The following is a 16,441-nucleotide window of genomic DNA, read 5'->3' on the forward strand; positions in this document are numbered from 1 at the left end:
CAGAGAACGCAGATGTGTTTGCTTGGAGTCACTTAGACATGCCAGGAATGAATCCCTCTGTGTCCTATCACTTTCTCAATGTTAATCCAAATGTTAAGCCTGTAAGACAAAAGCAGATGAGATTTGCTCCAGAGCGCAATCCAATCATAGCCGAATAGATTGATAGATTGTTGAAGGCAGAGTTCATCAGGGAGGTCCAGTACCCATCTTGGCTCTCAAATGTGGTGGTTGTCCAGAAGAAGAATGGGAAATGGAGAGTTTGTATTGACTTTACTAACCTGAACAAAGCTTATCCGAAGGACAGTTTCCCTCTACCAAAGATTGATCAAATGGTAGATGCGACTACTGGGTATGAACAGCTAACTTTTTTAGATGCTTACTCAGGTTACATCAAGTTCTTATGGATCCGAACAATGAAGAGAAAACTTCTTTTGTAACCGAACGAGGGATCTATTGCTATAAGGTCATGCCGTTCGGACTGAAGAATGCTGGAGCCATCTACCAAAGGTTAGTTAGCAAGATTTTTAAAAGTCAAATGGGCAAAAATGTTGAAGCTTATATTGATGATATGGTAGTAAAAAGTAAAAAGAAGGAACAACATTTGCTGCACTTACGAGACGTGTTTGAGGTGTTGAGGAAGTACGGCATGAAACTTAACCCAACTAAATGCTCGTTCGGGTGGGCTCCGGACAGTTCCTGGGACACGTAGTTAATAGCAGAGGGCTTGAAGTCAGCTCGGCTTAAGCCGAGGCCCTGATAAAGAATGCTGAGCAGAAAACTGTCGAAGAAGTTCAGGCACTAACGGGATGGATAGCGGCATTGAGCCGATTCATTTCTAAATTATCATATCGTTGCAAACCATTCTTTGACACAATAAGAGGCTATGGAAGGCAAGCCTGGGGGGATGAACAACGACAAGCACTAACCAGGTTAAAAGAATATATGCAGAACCCACCAATCTTATCTGCCCCACAACCAGGCGAAAAGCTTTTTATGTATCTTGGGGTATCAAGCATTGCGACAAGTGCCATTCTGGTACGGAACGAAGAAAGTAAACAATTCCCAGTGTTTTACGTCAGCAAAACAATGGCTGATCCAGATAAAAGATACTCAAAGGCCGAACGGATGATCCTATCATTGGTGAATGCAAAGAGGAAGCTCAGGCATTATTTTGAGTCCCATCCTATCGTCGTTCTTACCATTTTTCCTATAAGGGTTATCCTACATAAGCCAGATCTGTCGGGAAGAATGACAAAGTGGCCATCGAATTGAGCTCATTTGATATAACGTATGAACCCCTAACGGCCATAAAAGGCCAAGCAATTGCTGATTTCCTACTTGAATGTGATGTAGAAGATGCGAAAAAGAACCTTAAAGATGGAAGCTCTTCGTTGATGGGTTGTTAAACCAAATGGGGGTAGGTGTGGGAATTAAACTGCAAACCCCCGAGGGCGCTACATTGTGTCAAGCGATCAGACTTGAGTTCAAAACAACTAATAATGAAGCAGAATATGAGGCACTATTAGCAGGTCTGAGACTAGCTAAAGAATTGAAAGTCAAAAGTTTAAATGCTTTCAGCGATTCACAGCTGGTTGTTAAGTAAGTAACGGGGGAATATGGTACCAAAGATAAGACAATAGAGGCTTACTGTTCTGCTGTTATGCAGGAAGCAGAAGGTTTTGATCAAATTAAGTTCACCCAGCTGCCGAGAGAAGACAACGAGGATGCCAACCGGCTAGCTTGCAGTGCATCAAGCTCCGGAGAATCATTAGCGAGAGTGATCCCTGTTAATGTGTTGTACCAGCCATCCGTTTTTGAGGAACTGCTCAGATCAGACCATTTACAAGTAAATGTCATACCTTACGAGCCAAGCTGGATTGATCCAATCATAACTTTTATAAGAGATGGTGTGTTGCCCGAGCAAAAAGACGAAGCGAGGCAAGTCAGATCGAATGCTGCAAAATATGCCATTATCGATAACTAGTTGTGTAAAAGATCCTTCTCAGACCCTTATTTAAAATGTGTCACCCCCTCGGAGGCAAGGCAGATTCTACGAGCTATTCATGAGGGAGTGTGTGGCAACCATTTGGGAGAAAGGTCCTTGGCGCATAAGGCAATGACGCAAGAGTACTTTTTGCTAAATATGTCGCACGATACAGAGGAGTTCTCCAAGAGATGTGATAAATGCCAAAGGTATGGACCACTAATTCACCAACCACCTGAGGATTTGCACGTAACGGCCAAACCATGGCCTTTTGCACAATGGGGGTGGATGTGGTTGCCCTCTGCCGATGGCAAGATCACAGAACAAGTACGTTTTGCATGCGACAGATTATTTCACCAAATGGGTAGAAGCCGAACCATACCTTAGTGTGACCCAAACTCAAGTAAGACGTTTTATTTGGAACAACATCATTTGTCGATTTGGTGTGCCGAGATCGATCGTTACGGACAATGGTACCAATCTGGATAGTAAATAAGTGAAGAACTTGTTGGAAGAACATGGGATTAATCAAAAAAAGCTTGAGGACAAGAAGGGCAAATGGCTGGACGAACTCCCGAACGTCTTGTGGGCTTATCGAACAACCCCTTGACGACCGATCGGTGAGAGCCCGTTCGCTATCACATACGGCACTGAAGTGGTAATACACGTTGAGCATGTAGTACCAACTGTTCAAAGTCTGGCATAGGATCAAGAATGGAACGACAGTATGTTGAAATTCAACTTTGATTTACTGGAAGAAAAAAGAGATGCAGCAGCAGTAAGGCTCGCCGCTTACTAGGAAACAATCATGAACAATCACAATAAGAAGATGAGGCATAGAGGTTTTGCACCCGGTGACTTAGTTCTGAAAAGGAAGGTGGGTATTGTCAAGAAGATGATGCCACCTTGGGAAAGGCCATATAGAGTTGGCAGAAGCTATAGGAAATGGGTACATTCTAGAGACGATGACTGGAAGACTGGTCAGCAAACCATGGAATGCAACGTCCTTAAAAAGGTACTACAAGTAGAATAAAATTGCAAGATTAAATTCCATTCTGGATAATATCCATTAAGAATTGTGCAATGTGAATGCCAGTGTACCAGTCAAAGAAGATCTATAAAAGAAGTTTTCATGTTTTTTTTTTTAAAAAAAAAAAAACTGTTGAGCAAAAAATACTTAGTTAAGCAAGTGGCAAGTGGCATTCTAGCCGAGTACCAAGCACTTAATCAAGTAAGTGGCAAGTGGCACTATGAGCCGAACGCCAAACACTTGTACAAACAAAAGTCAAATGGCACTTAATCAAGTAAGTGACAAGTGGCACTATGAGCCGAACGCCAAACACTTGTACAAACAAAAGTCAAGTGACAAGTGGCATTCTAGCCAAACGCTAAACATTTAATCAAGTAAGTGGCAACTGACATTATGAGCCGAACGCCAAACACTTGTACAAATAAAAGTTAAGTGGCAAATGACATTTTAGCCGAGCGCCAAACACTTAATCAAATAAGTGGCAAGTGGCACTATGAACCGAATGCCAAACACTTGCACAAATAAAAAGTTAAGTGGCAAGTGGCACTCTAGTTGAGAGCCAAGCACTTAAGAAAGAAAGTGGCAAGTGGCACTACGGGCCGAACGCCAAACACTTGCATAAATAAAAGTCAAGTGGGAAATAAACAAGTACAAGTCGAGCTACAAACATTTGGCAAAATTAAATTGTCATTTCATTCATTACTACAAAACAATTCTGGGTTTACAAAAAATGACATCAGAATGAAATGAAGTAAACATAGAAGTCCATGAGACTTTAATCTATTCTATCTTCTCCCCTAGCTGATCTATTGCCTCCTTCACCATCATTGACCATCTCATCGCCCCTAACTGATCCATTGTCTCCCTCACCATCATCGATCGTTTCATCGCCTCTGGATGGAGAATCAAGGTGAATGACCTCCTCAGTTGGCAAAACTCTATCGTCGGTAACAATGGCAGGAGGAACAACGGTGGAAATGGGAAAGATATTCAGATGATGAATGGCAGGGATAACCCTAGAGGTCACAATTTCTTTGCATTCTACGAATATACGTTCGGTAGGATCAGAAATTGGATCGGTATAAATGTTTGGTGGGTCAATCTTCAAGAATGCATTAACGTCATTCGGACCGGCAAAGGAGCTCGTTTGACCTTCAGGAGGAGAACAATCTATAAAACCGCCTTTATACCCTTCGGCATATCTGAGAGCCCCAATCCGGAAAAATCGAGCATGAAGAGCCTTCATACCACCATCAACTCTGCTTATAACATCTAGCAAGGCTGTACGCTCATTTGAAGATTTCTGTTCAAGAACTAATCGGGTCAACTGCTCAGAGATTAAAGAGTGCTGGAGGTTCCCCTTCTCAACCCTCAGGGCATCTCTTTCAGTTTGCATGACGTTTCTCTCGGTCTTCAAGGCGTCCATCTCATCATGAAGAGAATCCCGCTCGTTCTTCAGAGTGTCTTTTTCAGTCTTCAGAGAATTCTTTTCTTTCTCTGATTCAGCTAGCTTGGCCAACAGTTCTGTATTTTTGTGTTATGTTGCTTTCATACCCTTGACGGCTGTGTCAAGTCCAAATGAGAGGGATTTTACTTTCTTATTTGCCAGTTCAAGATACCTCTGCATAGTGATCATCCCAAATAGAGTCTGCATAGTGACACAAGCGTTCAGTCACATTCAATGATAATATGGAAGGATCCGAATGAAAGAAAGACAAAAATTTGTTAAGGGATTAAAAAAAGGTCACCTCCATAGCGGCCAAGGGAAAGCGGTTGTACATTTCCTTAGTGGTCATTTCTTTCTAAAGTTTAAGGTCCCTCGGGGTCCACATGCACTTGTAGCAAAGGCAGTTACGCCATCTTTGAGCGTAGAATCCATGGGAGCCACTACCGTTCTATCCTCTCGCCTGAATATGGGACGCCATGGATACACTGTTGAGGGAGAGGCTGAGGTTCTTGCTGCCTCATTTCCAAGGTTAGACACCTGGGGTGCTGGGAAGGCGGTGGTGACCCTGAGGATCCTAGCCCTCTGAGACAAAGGAACATCATCTTGATCTGACCCACCCTCTGGTTGGGGTCTCTTCCCCATGCTTTTTTCTGAAGCAGTTGTTCGGACGGGAGGAGAGCTCTCAATACTTGGAGCACTTGATTGGGAAGCCACAGAGGGATTGTCGTTCAGCGGGTGGAACCTCGGTCGAGATTGATCTAGGAAGTTCGGATATAGGTTGCTCAGAGTTCAGTTGAGCAACTGGAACAGTTGCAAGAATAGTCGTAGGAAGACCTCCTTGAAGGTTCCTCCTCCTGCTGAATGAGGGAATTTGAATATTCTCCATACTGGCACCCAGAACTGATATGTCAGAGAGATTTTTTGGTGTAAGTAGATCGGTAGTGGAAGGAATATTGTTCAGCATTTTTTCCTCCGGATAATCAATTCTGGACTTGCAAACGCTGAAAACCAATTCATCATGAGGAATGCTAAGGGAATGGCAAAGAAAAGTACAGAAGCGTGGAAGGCAAATTTCACAAGGGCAGTCACTTTTATGTTTTTTAAATTTTTTGTATAAAGAGACAGAGCACTCCCTAAAAGTGTCGGAATAGGAAAATCTCTAGAAGCTGGAGTGAACCAATCCCCTCTGACCCCAATTAGATTACTTTTCCAACCCTTTTCAGAAATTGAGCTTATCCGCACATATGGAACGTTTTTCGATTGGGAACAGGTGGTAATACATATCATTAATCCTAATCTTGCTGACCTGTAACAAAGGAGAAGATCCAAAATGTCAAGATCTAAACCCCTATCACGATTTAGGATAAAGAGAACTGATAATACCCTAAGGAAGTTGGGATTCACTTGGAGAGGGGTAAGCCATATTCTATTAAAGACATAGCAAAAGAAAGGGTGTAGGAGGAATCTAAGTATGTTTAAATGAAGAATAGAAAATAGGATCTCTGTCGGAAGAAGACCCTCACCAGTCCTTACGTTCACCTCCTCGGGACACTCTCTGATGATAACATTTGTAGGGATTTCATACCTTGCACGAAGAATCTCCAAGTCAAGAGTCATTGGTGCGATTGAAGAAATTCGCAGATCTACAAAGAAGAAGGAGAAGAAATCCGCTTCTCCCACGTCATCTTCTTGAGCCGTCACATCATAAGTGTGTCTCTTCGGTAATCTCACCCTAATCAATTAGGAAGAGATTAGGGGGCAAGTGAAGATACCAAAAATGAACTGGGCCAGATGTGACCTACCTAACTGAAAACCGGTACCAGATCAAGGGAAGAGCTACTGGCCCGATCAACTGACAGCCCAGTAAGCCAAATTCTCATTATGATAATCTCCAGGCCCAGCCTCAACGGAGAGGGAGTAAACCCATACCCAAAGAAAAGAAAAGCTCAAAGGATTGGCCCAACATGAAGGATAAAAGAGGAAGTTTCTAGAATAGTTGTAAAGCTCTATAAATATAAGGAAAAGAAAGGGAAAAGGGGTTGAGATATTTTTGATGTGTAACAAATTAGTTTTCCAAATTGAGACTGTTTATTGCATTTTCAATTTCTATTAGCATTTTTTATTTTTAATTTATAAAAGTAGAAGCATTTTTTTTTATTTTTATATACATTTTCATATTATTTATTTAAAAAATAAGGTTATTCCTTACATTAAAAGTGTATTAAAAAAAGTACATTCAAAGTTTTTCAATTTTTAAAAATATATATATTTTTTATTCTTTTACGAAGGCCAATAATTTTCGCCCATCAGCAGCTCCAGGAGATTAAATATTTTCCTATATGCTTTTATGAAAGCCAAACACTCCCAACAGTTTTAGTCCATCCATCCCATGTCTAACAAATTTAGCCCAATCCAATGTCACTGCGTTCTCATTTTGACGAATTATTTATTTATTTATTTATTTTCGCATACATTCAAACCAGGTTAATTACACCTTTTAATTTACTTGCACTTCTTCAACATTTTTTCATTTATTTATTCTATTCGTATTGAATTTAAATGTTAAGGAGAATTACAAAGAGTTTGAACAAATTTAACTTTGTATATGGTTCTGTTCGCGCGGTTTTTGTTCCCTACGCCGGTCGATGGACTCTTCGCGGGCGTGCCAGAGTATTTATACAAAATACCCAAAATATGTAATTGAACACCAGCCTATCCCTTTTTCCGATGGCTGACTCTCAGGCGATTGTGTGGGAGAGAGACTAGTAAGAACTCCCAGCAAGTTTCTTTTATACCTTGTTTGTAGTAAGGACTTTTTAGAGTGTCTAAAGAAATGCAACGGCTGATGAATGTTTGAATGGATGGAATGGCTGAGTGAAGACAGGCGGCAAGAACTTAATCAATCGCCGGTCGAACGTGATGGCGAGAACTTAATCAATCGCCATCAGCCAAACACAATGGCAAGAATTTAATCGATCGCCACTGAAACGTGATAGCAAGAATTTAATCAATTGCCATCAGCCAAGTAATGACAAGAATTTAATCAATTGTCACTACGATTCAATGGCAAGAATTTAATCAATTGCCATTGAATTGAAAGCCTAACTAAAATTGTGTAATTAAAATTGGCATAATTGAAATTAAAAGAAAGTAAATGGCTGAATTGAAATAGTTGACAATGATCTAATCAATTGCCATTAAATTGAAATAAAGAAATTGATAGGAAAAAATGACGTAGAGTCAATTGAAAACATTTTTAGTTGAAATGCATGTTTTGTGGTGGTGCTGGACCAATTGGAATAGGAATACAATACTTCTATTTATAGAAGTTCTATCTCAACTTATTTTCCTAAGTTATTGCTAAAAAATCTCTCATTCTTTGATTCTTTTTCTTCACAATTTGAACTCAGTCAAATCCTATAGTTATTCCGCTTCCTTTCTTGTTTTGTTTCAGTAGGAAATCTCTATAAAAACAACCTTCCTCGATTTAATCACATGTAAGTTGCCGAGATATTGCTAAAACGTTGCTAGAAAGTTGCTGAAAAGTTGCTAATTTTTAGCAACTCCCCTCCTTAAGTTTAGCAACCCGTTTCATTCCCTTAAATGGCCCAAAAGCCATTTATCGCTTTTATATTCATGACGCGGCTGCCTTTTGTATTTTTTCCTTGTTCCATCCAACTAGAATTCCTATAAAATAGGAATTCAGTTGTCTGATTTCCTTAAAACTTTAGTCTTTCCTTTCCTGTTGATAACCCAACTTGAATAAAGTCAAATGTTTGTTGCTATATTTTAGCAACTGCCTTGTTAATAAAGTGGCTGAGTAACTTTCTCCAATACTTGCTCCTGATATTTCTTAACTGGCTGATTCCCTTGACGCCATGTTAAAAATACTTATCAGCTTTTCATTGGTCCACGTCATCGCTGAGATGGCTGCCAAGTTTTGGTGCCAACAGGTTCAAAACAACTCAAGCTCTGCTCTTTATACTCTTATCTTACCTTACTTAGACAATAAATAAATAAATCAATATATAAAAACACAACAAGGTAATAATATATATATATATATATATTTTACAATGCTAAACTATAATTTAATCTATTTCATTTAAGGAACAGAATACTAAAGTTTGTTAATCACCACCAAAGGGAAAATATAACGGAAATTCGGTGAACATGTGGGAAGGTTTCTTTATTTTCCTTCTTCCACAATCTGGTTATTTAAATTAAGCACTGTACATATATATTTAACTATTGTTTTAAACTTTCTTTCTCATGTGGCTGGTAGAAGCCATAATATAAAATGAATATAAAATCTACATTCATTGAAACAACCAAATAAAGCATTGCAAAAGACTTAAAACAAATATACATATATTAGTTTAATCTAAACTTACCAAACTATTCTAACACCACCTTCCAGGTTTCTTCAGAATAGAAATATAAATCAAACCATTTGCATATATAAATAAATCATCTATGGTATAAATTAATATTAGCACCACAACATAAAAAAATAAAATAAAGTAAAAAATAAATAAATTCGCATACAAATCACCTGCACCACTTGTACCTTTCCTCCACTGTCATCATTGTAATATGTAAACTGAAAGTAATATCAAGATGCTATAAAGCTTTTGATAAGAATGGTAGATGTCATATAATTCTCCATCTGGGATGAAACAGCAAGTGATTGCTCTCATATATGGATCCAAATATTTTACATACCCATGGGACTTGCATGTGATTCATTCATTACCTTACAGTAACCCGTACACTTCTTCAAAATAACATAATCGAATTATTAACCTATAATGTTCAAAAATTTATTTTGCTCTACTTAGAACTTGAGGAGACATTAATATGTAAGATTAGAAAGAAAAGGGCATTCTGACTTAATGAAATTATGTGATTGCTTTTACCGGAACCACACGCAAAGACTTTACCAAAGAGAACTGAGTCTAACAGTTTGCTCATTAATCATGGAGGAATAATGCATCCTCTGAATTCAAAGAATGCCCAATGAATTGTAAATGAGTGGAGGTGTGAGCCCCATAATATGACATCATCTTCCTAGCCAAATTCGGAAGGCGTATCATTTTTCTAATCTATATAGTATTATAGTAGTCATTAATTTATACCCTGGGATGATTTCACTCCCTAGTTTTTGGAATCTTATTTTTATTATATTTCAGTTGATTAGGTGGATCTGTATTTTCTTGTATTGTTCTTTGAGGGTCCTCTTGTCTGTTGGCTTTGTGAAAAGAGTTATTAGAAACTTCCTGCTGAAAATTGAAGTACCTGTTTCCTGTTGGGGCCGTCTCAAGTTCACACTTGCTAAAAATACATTGACTTTGGGCGTGGAAAGAGTTGTTAGGAAACCTCCAGTTGAAAATTGAAATACATGTGGCCTGTTGGCACCTCTCGAGTTCACACCCCTACTATAAATACATTGAAGATCTACTATAAATACATTGCAGATCTTCCTTCAATTCCATTCTCATCCATCAATATATTACACCACACTCGCAACTATAATACATCTTTTTATGTAGTATTCGTTTCAATATATATATAGCTAGTATTTCTGGTGGTTGTTATGCTTGCATGATCATGGCCAAATCCATGACAGAAGTTAGCATTAATCTTGCGATTGTGTTTCTGATCACTACAGTACTAAATTTTGATATAATTGTCTTCTGCAGTGGACATTCTCGTGTGCTTTGCGTGGAGAGTGAGAAACAAGCCCTTATGAGATTCAAGAATCTCAGTGATCCTTCAGAGCGGCTCATCTCGTGGGGTGGTAAATCAAGGGACTGTTGTGAATGGGTTGGAGTTGTCTGTAATAATATAACCGGCAACGTCGAGGAGCTCCGTCTCAGAAATCCTCTTGCGGATTACAGTAGTAGTACAAATGGTGCTGAATATAAAGCTTATAGAAGGTCTGCACTGGGTGGAATGTTAAATCCATCCTTGCTGGATTTGAAGAATCTGAGCTACTTGGACCTAAGTGGCAACTATTTTGATTGGATTCAAATGACAAGCTTCATTGGCGACTTGGTGAGTTTAAAATATCTTGATCTGTCATTTAGTGGGTTCACTGGGAGATTGCCAAGATCCTTTGAAAATCTTTGCAACTTGAAAGAACTTAGGTTGTCAGGTATCAAACTAGGGGGTGATATATTGGAGGTTTTAGACATTTTTTCAGGATGCATTTTAGATGAACTAGAAACTCTAGACTTACGCAGCAATCAACTTTCTGGACATTTTTCTGATGTCGTTAATTTACTTGGACAATCTAAAAAATTGGCTTCCCTTTCTCTATCTAATAATTCTCTTTTTGGTCAAGTTCCATCGTCTTTGGGAAGATTATCGTTTATAAAATATTTAGATCTTTCTGATAATAAGTTGAGTGGACATCTCCCTGAAAGTCTTGGTCAGCTTGCAGATTTGGAAGTGCTTTTAATGTCAGGAAATTTGTTACAAGGTGTAATGTCTGAAGTTCACTTTGCCAACCTCACACAATTACAGTCTCTAGATGGATCTAGAAATCAATTGTTCTTGAGTGTCAGTCCAAATTGGGTTCCTCGATTTCAACTTCAGTCATTAGTATTAAGATCATGCCCATTACAGACACCATTTCCCCATTGGCTTCACTCACAGAAAAATTTAAGGGTTCTAGATATATCCCACACAGGAATTTTTGGTACAATTCCTAGGTGGTTTTGGAATTTATCACCCCAGATTGGCTATTTAAATCTCTCTCACAATCATATCCAGGGAGAGCTTATAAATAAGCCTTTAGTATTTGAGCAATTTGCAACAATTGACCTAAGTTCCAACCACTTAAATGGTACATTACCCCGTTTGTCCCCAGATATCATGTCACTGGATCTTTCCGACAATTCGTTTTCTGGATCTATTTCTCACTTTCTCTGTTACAAGATGGATGAACTTAAGTTACTGCAGCTACTTAATCTAGAAAGAAATCTTTTGTCAGGAGAATTAACCAACTGTTGGGAAAGCTGGTATGGCTTGGAGTTCATAAATTTAAGAAAAAACAATCTAAGCGGCAAAATTCCAAGCTCTATGGGATCTCTAAATTTCCTCAAATCATTGCATCTTCAAAGCAATGGCCTTTCTGGAAAATTACCTCCGTCTCTGCAAAATTGTACTACATTAGTGTCTATTGACTTTGGTGAAAATGAATTTTCAGGAAGTATACCCACATGGATAGGAGAAAGACTTCCGAATCTCAAGATTCTTATCTTACGATCAAATAAGTTTCATAGCAACATTCCTAAGGAACTTTGTGGACTTGGTTTCCTTCAAATCTTGGACCTTGGTCGTAACAATCTTTCGGGAAGTATACCAACATGTTTCATGAATTTGAGCGCTATGGCCATACACCAAAACTCAAGTGAGCAAATGTCATACAAGCCTGCTTACCCTGCAATCTCATTTGAAGGTTTTTTGGAGAATGCAGAATTGGTGATGAAACGACAAACGGTTGGATATAGCACCATTCTTCACCTAGTTACAAGCATGGATCTTTCAAGTAACACCTTATCAGGAGAGATCCCTAAGGAATTGATGAGTCTTCAAGGGCTTCGGTCATTAAATTTGTCATCTAATCTTTTGACAGGAAGGATTCCTGAGAATATAGGTGTTGTGGAACAATTAGAATCTGTCGATTTCTCTATGAACCATCTTTTTGGTGAAATCCCTTCAAGCATGTCAAGTTTGACATTCCTAAGTCACTTGAACTTGTCCTACAACAATTTGAGTGGGAAAATACCATCAAGCACTCAACTTCAAAGTTTTGACGCATTCAGTTTTGTTGGAAACAGTTTGTGTGGACCTCCAGTTAATAGCAACTGCAATGTATATGATACAACATCTGCTGTTAAAAATGTTGAAGGAAGAAAAGGTGATACATTTGAAGTGGACTGGTTCTATGCGACCATGGCACTAGGATTTGTGGTGGGCTTTTGGGGTGTAGTTGGCCCATTTCTGTTTAACAATTCATGGAGATTTGTATGTTTTCAGTTCATGGATAGCATCTGGTATAGGTTTTGTGGTGTTATATGTACATGTGGATAATACAGCAACATCAATAAGAAGTGCAAACCGTTATTTTTCAATATAACAATCTATGATTTTGTTGTGTCTTCCTTTTACATCAAAATTCCTATCAACAACAACAACAACAACAACAACAATAATAATAATAATAAACAATAGCAAGAACAATGTTAAGTACCCTAAAGAGGGATTTCAAACCAGCAGGTTGGTTGCACAAAGTTGAAATTACTATATGTTTGTAGGGCTTTGACTTCTCAATTCAATTGGACATTAGGAGATCACTTTACATGTGATTTCATTAGCATGATGATGGTAATTCAAAGAGTCTCAAGTATTCCATCTTTCACGACCTGCTAAAACTGAATAGTCTATTAAAATAGTCATGACGAAACAGAATCGAACCAAATTTTAAGGCTGTCTTGCTTGTAATTAGCCTCCAAACTGAACCAAACTGGACCATGTGAAATTACGACCTACTACACCACCTAATGTAATCATAATTGTATAATTTAACCTACTATAATACCAAATATTATCCTTTTATAAAGCTATATTTTTATTCTAGAAATCATCTTAAATATAATTGGGGTCCTAGGACACTCAATTAGTGTATCTTCTTTCCCCCTCAAGAAAACATCTTAAATATGCAACAGCAGGATCGTCATCTTGAAATTGAAAAGCCTTGATCTTGTTGTCCATCTTGTCGTGGACAAGGATCATTGTACTGTTAATATGGGAACCATGAAAACTATGTTGCCAATTACCTTCTTGATGGTTCCTTAATAAACCAATTTTTTTGCTTTCCTTAATAACCCATTTCTGATTATTCTACCTCAATTGGCCTGTTGATTCTATCTAACCCTCTCAATTTCTCATGCATGTCTTTCAACTTGTTCAAGCCTTTCGTATATCATTGTACCTAAATTTCGCAATGTCAAGTGGTGTAGGAATCATACTAAAATTACCACTTCAATACCAACTGATATAAACCTCTTAGTAAAATAAAATAAATAAACAGAAAATATAAACAGAGGTAGAAGAGCCCACCAAAATCATCTGGCAACAACCTCTTAAAGGCAAAATCCCTTTGTTTTAAGAAACTGATTTCTTCTTATTTTCATCAACAAACCAAAATATATATATACACACGCATACGAGCTTAAAATTTTATATTCCAAAGAAATGATAACCCTTTAAATAATCTAATCCAATAATTGGATAATTTTGTATGCATACATAATAATACCCAATATGAACAAAATCCACTAACTAAAGCTTTCACAAACAGATCATATGATTAATTATAGAAAAAATTACAAATAATCGAATCTGATCAATATAAAATTTAGCAAGCATAGATGTATCATTACGAAAGAGAATGCACAAGCGAATCAGAAATTGACGCAGCTAACAAAAAATTCTAAAAATCAATTTGAACAATAAGTTCGAAGAGACATTACCTAGTTTTCTTTCTGAGCAATTGAAAGATCAATCCATTGATACTGCTTACAAAAACCCTAACTTCTGAAGAGAGAAACGTTCGTCAGAGAGCGCCGTGGATAGTCGTGACGATGTAAGAGAGAGTTTCGGATTTTCATTTTTGAATCCAGCACCGGTTTATATATCAGGTCTCTTATTTTCGCGGGAGTCCGTAAAAATTGGCCCATGGGTTGGTGTACAATGACGAGGGGAGGTGCTGTGAAAGAGGGGCTTTTACTGCACAACTAATGATCAATTGGAATTGGCGTATATAGGTCTGAGTGTCCGATGCCAGATGCCAAATGCCAATGCGTAGTAGTTGGGTTGCTCCCATTATTTTTGGAGCTAGACTTTAAGTATTTTTACCTTTAATTCTTAATTTAATATTTTTTTTTTGTCAAACCAAAAAAAAAATTCGGAATGTCAATTGGGACTTTCCTTTTTCAAACACATCCCCCTATGAAAATATTTTGATTTTTGAGCTCTTCAAGGATAACTCCTTATGTTTTTCTCTGGAGGACAACTCCTTATGTTTTTCTTTTTTGACACTGTTTTTCAATTCCATGTAAGAGCTTGCATGGTTGTCTCAATTAATATTTGCTTGCGTTTCCATTAATATTTCTTGAAACACATATTATAGTTTAAGTTTTGGTACCTAATGTTGTTTCATGTGCTTTTTGCGAGTTGGTTCAAGTTGCACATGAGAACACACAAACAACCCCGTACACACATTAACTTAGGATTCGCGTTTCTTCAAGTTCCTTGTTTATATGTATTTGAAAATTTTCAAATACATCTTATACTAGTTAACCCTTATTATGGCATTTCTATTTGTCATGTCGAAAAGTTCTATATCCTTTTAGTAATGATTTAATTAATTATTTATTTTAGGATAAAGTAGAACAATACTTCTTGAGGTTTAGAAAAGGACACTCAGATGAAACTTATTTTATTTTGGGAAAAATGGCACCCCCTGATGATATTTGCAAGCCAAACAGAATCTTAAAACATGTAAAAAATCAACATTACATTTCACTATTTTATTAATTTTAATTATAAAATATTAAAATAATTAAATGATCAAATTACCCTCAACACCCAATCAATCCTACAACCAGATTTTGGGCTGCCACCACACCAAACTCCACAACCACCAACACATAATCGCCCTCACAACCACCACCATCCCCACCCCCACCCCCACCCCCACCCCCAAACCACAGCCTTCATCTTCGAGCTCTCCAACGAAAGGGAAGGATCAAGCTTTTGGTCTATCACCGGTGGAAATATATGCTTTACTTCTGGGTCTACAACGTACCAAGCCCAATCCTTCGACTTCGCCGCCACAAATATCCAACGCAATTGATCCCTATTTTCCCAATTCATTCAGTTAATACCCCATCTTTCTCTCGTGTTTTCCCAATTAAGCATCCAATATGGTACCTACGCAAGCAAAAGCCTTACACACACACATATATCACCACCACAAATCAACCCCACTTCATATACCGCCGCCGCCATCACACCTCAACTGCCACTCCATCATCATCATCAAATGAACCACAACACTAAAAATGGAAGACAAAACTACAAAAAATGGACCGGCGAAGAGAGACCCAGTTCGGTGAGCTTACCTAACACCGGAGTACACAAGTCACGCGTTGGGCTCAACGGTGGCGGTGGTAATAGTTGTTCGACGAGGGCGGTGGTGAGTGCTCTCGCTACTCGGTTGATTCTCTATGTCTTCAGCAACGACATCAAGACGGCGCTCAAAATTGGAGCCATCAGTCCGACGAAGCTTCAAACTACAAGACCCAGTTCTGTCCAGCGAGCCCCAAATCCGGTGAAGCTTAGTTCAGACCGACGGACCCCAAGCACGAACAGTTCCCACGACCCAGAAGCTTACCCATCATCTCTGACAAATCTCATCATCTCTGCACAACTCTCTCTTTCTTCCTTCGTTTACCAAATCAATACTCCATTGAAGACCATCTCTCTTTCTTCCTCTGTTAACCAAATCATTGCTCCATGGGTCGACGGAATTGAAGGATGAAGGCTGCAGATTCATTCACCATCACCGCCTGTATATACATATATATGTATGTGTGTATATGTGTGTGTGTGTGTTAGTGTTGGGGTGGAGGAAGAGAGAACTGAGAGGAGAGAAGGAAAGAAATGGAAATGGGACTCTGAGGTTAGAAACATCAGTTCATGGTTAATATAAAACTCAACGGGTAAAAATGTCAATTCATTACTATTGGGATGTTTTTGGTAACCGTATCAAACTTGAGAGGATGTCTTTGTCTCAAAATAAGTTAAGTTTCATCGTAGTATTCTTTCAACAAACCTCATGAAATATTGTTGTATTTTACCCTTTATTTTAAAGAGCATTTCTTGAATTGATTGTTTAATTTCTGGG

General features: G+C 38.3%; 1 protein-coding gene across 1 annotated transcript; it reads left to right on the forward strand.

Annotated features, from left to right (window-relative positions):
* The first annotated feature begins 10,071 nt into the window (after positions 1-10,071).
* On the forward strand, positions 10,072-12,561 carry LOC132270387 (receptor-like protein EIX2). The gene has a single exon (XM_059771574.1). The coding sequence runs from the start codon at positions 10,072-10,074 to the stop codon at positions 12,559-12,561; it is 2,490 nt and encodes an 829-aa protein (XP_059627557.1).
* Positions 12,562-16,441: the final 3,880 nt, after the last annotated feature.

Source organism: Cornus florida, unplaced genomic scaffold, assembly GCF_030987335.1.
Source record: "Cornus florida cultivar Cherokee Brave unplaced genomic scaffold, ASM3098733v1 CherokeeBrave_3.0.0_Hap2_Chr08, whole genome shotgun sequence".
Taxonomy (NCBI): domain Eukaryota; kingdom Viridiplantae; phylum Streptophyta; class Magnoliopsida; order Cornales; family Cornaceae; genus Cornus; species Cornus florida.

Bases quoted from the DNA above. Each gene is read 5' to 3' on its own strand.
- LOC132270387 (XM_059771574.1), top strand. From the start codon at position 10,072: ATGGCCAAATCCATGACAGAAGTTAGCATTAATCTTGCGATTGTGTTT.